Genomic DNA, 3895 nt, shown 5'->3' on the forward strand with positions numbered 1-3895 from the left:
TGGTGAAAATTTCATGTCATTAGCACCTCTAGTAATATATTTACTGAGAAAAATGGTGACGTGTTCAATACTTATTTTACCCGCTGTATTTAAACTGTCTATCTGCACCCAGTTGTTTCCAGTCACAGCTTTCAGAAGATTTAAACTTTCCTTACATTTAGTTTCTAAATGGTTCATGTGAGTTTTCCTTGTATAAGAATTTCTAAAGGCTGTCCATATAACTCTGTTTTTCCTATATTAATCTTTCTCTTTTTTGTAATCACCATAAAACAAGACTTGCTTGCTGATAATTTGAAACCCCATTCATACGACCATTTTTCTACTTTTTCTAATTGCTTTCTTAATGTTTTCTATCACATATTTTGCAGTCTTTCCCCTCATCCATACGGCCCCATCATCTGCATAAAGAGCAGATTTTATACATTTATCAAGATTTGAAAAAATGACATTAATCATGATATTAAATAAAATTAACAAACATGTCACAGAGGTAAAGGGGGGAAAGCAGAGCCSGCTCTTGGCATAGGCGAACTAGGCGGTCGCTTAGAGCGCCATCTGCTGGAGGGGGCGCCGAACTGCAGAAGAAAAAAGTATTTATTTATAATCCCTGGTTGTAACTCTGCTCAGCGCCCCTTTCAATTAGATTTGTCTTAAAAAACTATAATGAAGTATTACAGGAAAAATAAACTACTCTATCTATAAAACATCCCCTCCTCCCATGCAGCAAACGCCCCCACCCTCTCTCTCATTTGATTGACGTTGCTTTGACTCGTCCTGCTCCGACACTCTGACGGGGGAGGGGCTAGTAGTGCCTCTCAGGTAGCGGTTCGTGTTGACAAACTCACTAACAACAAGCCTGTATTTTGTTGTCCCAAACATGTCAACCTCTTCAGATGTTTACCTGATAAAAAGACTCAAAAATCCGTAAATTTGGCAAAACATCGGGCGGGGGTCAGCCTCGCTGCGAAGCAGGAGGAAAGAAGAGCAGAAAAATTTCAAAACTTATTTTTAGCGGCAGAACAGGTTGGAAGATGGCTTTTTAATGTTATTCATTGTTTTTTTAATCATCCTACAGGCTCTGACATGTTAGGTAAATTTGAAAACGAGGTTTTGAAAAAAATCTGTAAGACTTGAAAAAATCCATTTTTCTTTATGTCCTGTTCTTTACGTCCTGCAAAATGATGTAAAATCTTTATAACTTACAATCTGTACAAGTTGACATGTTTGTTGTTATTTATTTGCTTTCTGGGAAAGCAAATAAATCCAAACTTGGGAAAGTCCAAACTTTATTTATTAAGACAAATACTGAGTTACTTTTAATCAAAAACGTTTCTGACATGAAAGCAGAAATAAAACAGGTTTAAATATTTCATTACTTTAAACAATTTTACTGCATTTTTGATGTATTATCTTCATTGGTTTTAACATTTGATGATTTCACCTCATTTCTGTACAAAAACAATCAACTTATCAAACACAGACAGAAATAATAAACAGATGATATTTCTGTAAGAATATTAGAGGTGAAAGGTGAGCTACAGCTGCACAAAGTCACACAGGTTGTGGAGGTTTACTTCTGTAAACACAAAACAACAGTTTGTTTTTAAMTAAACAAACTGCTTGGACATGCACAAATCCAAATGTAAGAAAATGTCTCCTAAATTTAGTTTTTCTCAATGANTTGACAGGCTGGCAGTAATGGTGAATCTATGAGGAAGCCGGGTGGAGAGAACTTCCGGGTCATTTCCGCTGTCAATGAAGAAATTACAAAATCAAACCTGACCAGTCGTTGTCCGTTTTTTTCCACTTTAGTTTTGTGCACAAAATCGGATAACGGTTCGTAATCCCTTTTTTTCGTTTCGGTTCAACAAACGAAAAAAGTCATTTTCTGTTTAAAATGAAAAAACGAACTGTCTGAATGTACACGGACTGAAAACACGTGAAAAGCAAAATACTTATTTTAAACCAGTTATTCATTAAAAATTAGTTATTTATTTAAAACTTCCTCAGCTTTATTTTTGAACCATGGTTTGTAAAAACCGAGCAAGAAATAAGTTATAAGAGTTTTTCATCAGGATGACGCCTCACAGTCCACTGACCTCCAGTGTGCGCACGTCCTTGAAGCTAGCAACGCGCTAGCCACGCTAACAATGGTGTGACGTCATCAGGAGGCGCACGGCTTCCGGGTACTGCAAGCGGCAGCTAGAACCTTCTCCGGTGTCTTTTTTTTATACTATTAACACATCTGAAGTGTTTATATAGTCCACAACAAGATAAAGGCCTAAAGAAATTTTTCTTTAGACCTTTCTGTGGTAAACCCGTAACTAGGATGTAGTGATGCAATCCCCCACGCTAACAGCATCACTCATTCTAGCAGCCATGAATGATTTAGGGTCGTTTAACGGACCCTTCATGCACCCACTGGCCTGGGGCTGTTACATACAGAGAACATAACATTACTAAAAAATAAGGTTATAAAGTGGGGATGTATAAAGCTTCTCTTACCTGGAGTGTAGCAGCCGCAAACACTGCAGTCTGAACCGGGAGGCAAGCATGTCGTCTTCTGCTGCTGCTTCTTCTTCTTCTTCTTTTCTATCATGGCGGCTCACGAGCTTCTTTCAGCTGCACAGCGCCACCTACTGTACATGAGTGTGTAACAACACTACTTTACATCACTAAATCCTATTTTTTAGTTTTGTGTAATAGAGATAGCTAAATAATGTTTTCCTTAATCTGTAAATATCCACCATGTTTCCTTCAGTTCCCAGTAAACCCTTTAAACTCCACTCCTGTCCTCATTATACTTCTCAATCTCTCCCTTTTAGGCTCGTATGTTTTACGATTCATCAACACGTGTTCAACGTTTTCTTTTTCTCCACATCCTTCACATTTATCATTATCTGTCCTCCCAGTTATATATAAAATGTCATTTAAATAGGTATGACCTACTCTTAATCTCATCATCATTATTTCTTCTCTTCTGTTTCTTTCACTAATACTGAATTTTGTATTTGATATAAACTCCTTCCTTTTTTATCTTCATTCCACCTTTTTTGCCATATTTCTATTTCTCCTTTCCCAAAATGGATTCTAATTGTTATTGCCCCCTCTAAAGCCCTTTTTGCTAATTCGTCTGCCTTTTCATTGCCTTTCACTCCTTCATGTGCTGGTACCCAACTGTGTAACCTAAATAAACTGTGTTGAATTTCTAAAACTAAATCTTTTCTATTATTTCCGTTTCCTTGAATACCTTCAATTACTGCTTTGGAGTCTGTGCACACCATCATCCTGTCTGGTCAGTAAATATTCCTGTTCCCACACATCCTTTTTTTGTTTTTAGAACCACCAGAATATATTTTAAGATAATTGCTATATGAGTTTCTTAGGTATTTGTCTGTTTTTACCCTTATTTTATTTAAATTCCAATCATTTTTCATTTTAAGAAGTCTCATGTCTATATTTACCTCAGGAAATAGCCATGGAGGAATAGCACTAATTAGATTAAACTGTGTCATTTTATCCTCTAATCCATRCATTTTAACCCATCTGTCCACTAWCCATCCATTACTTTGGAGTTTRGAGTATTCCCAACAGTTTTGTAAAATTGTTGAATTTGCATTATTTTCCTTACTACCTTTAAGTTTGATCCAGTTTACTAATGATAATTTTATTCTTCTAATTTCCAGTGGAGTTTCACCTATTAATATGGCATTAATGGGTGTAGTTTTCACTGCTCCTGTGCACCTAATGCCCTATGCTGTAATATATCTATTTTTTGTAATGTTTTAGCTGCTGCCCCATATATAACACTTCCACAATCTATGGCTGATCTTATTAGTGCCCTATATATATATACAGCAGGTAAAATAAGTATTGAACAGAACACGTCACCATT

The 3895-nt window shown here is 36.3% G+C and overlaps 2 protein-coding genes across 2 annotated transcripts in view; one reads left to right on the forward strand and one right to left on the reverse strand.

Moving 5' to 3' along the window:
- Window positions 1-2607, reverse strand: part of LOC106513932 (probable ATP-dependent RNA helicase DDX5) — a 16607-nt gene extending 14000 nt beyond the window's left edge. The window contains exon 1 of the mRNA XM_014002994.1: window positions 2506-2607. Coding sequence (XP_013858448.1) covers window positions 2506-2555 — 50 coding nt within the window. The 5' untranslated portion in view covers window positions 2556-2607. The remainder of the gene's footprint in view (window positions 1-2505) is intronic.
- Window positions 1-3895, forward strand: part of LOC106513931 (interleukin-18 receptor 1) — a 43153-nt gene that overhangs the window by 19876 nt on the left and 19382 nt on the right. The gene's annotated exons all lie outside the window — the stretch shown is intronic.

This window comes from Austrofundulus limnaeus, unplaced genomic scaffold, assembly GCF_001266775.1.
Source record: "Austrofundulus limnaeus strain Quisiro unplaced genomic scaffold, Austrofundulus_limnaeus-1.0 Scaffold16, whole genome shotgun sequence".
Lineage (NCBI taxonomy): Eukaryota > Metazoa > Chordata > Actinopteri > Cyprinodontiformes > Rivulidae > Austrofundulus > Austrofundulus limnaeus.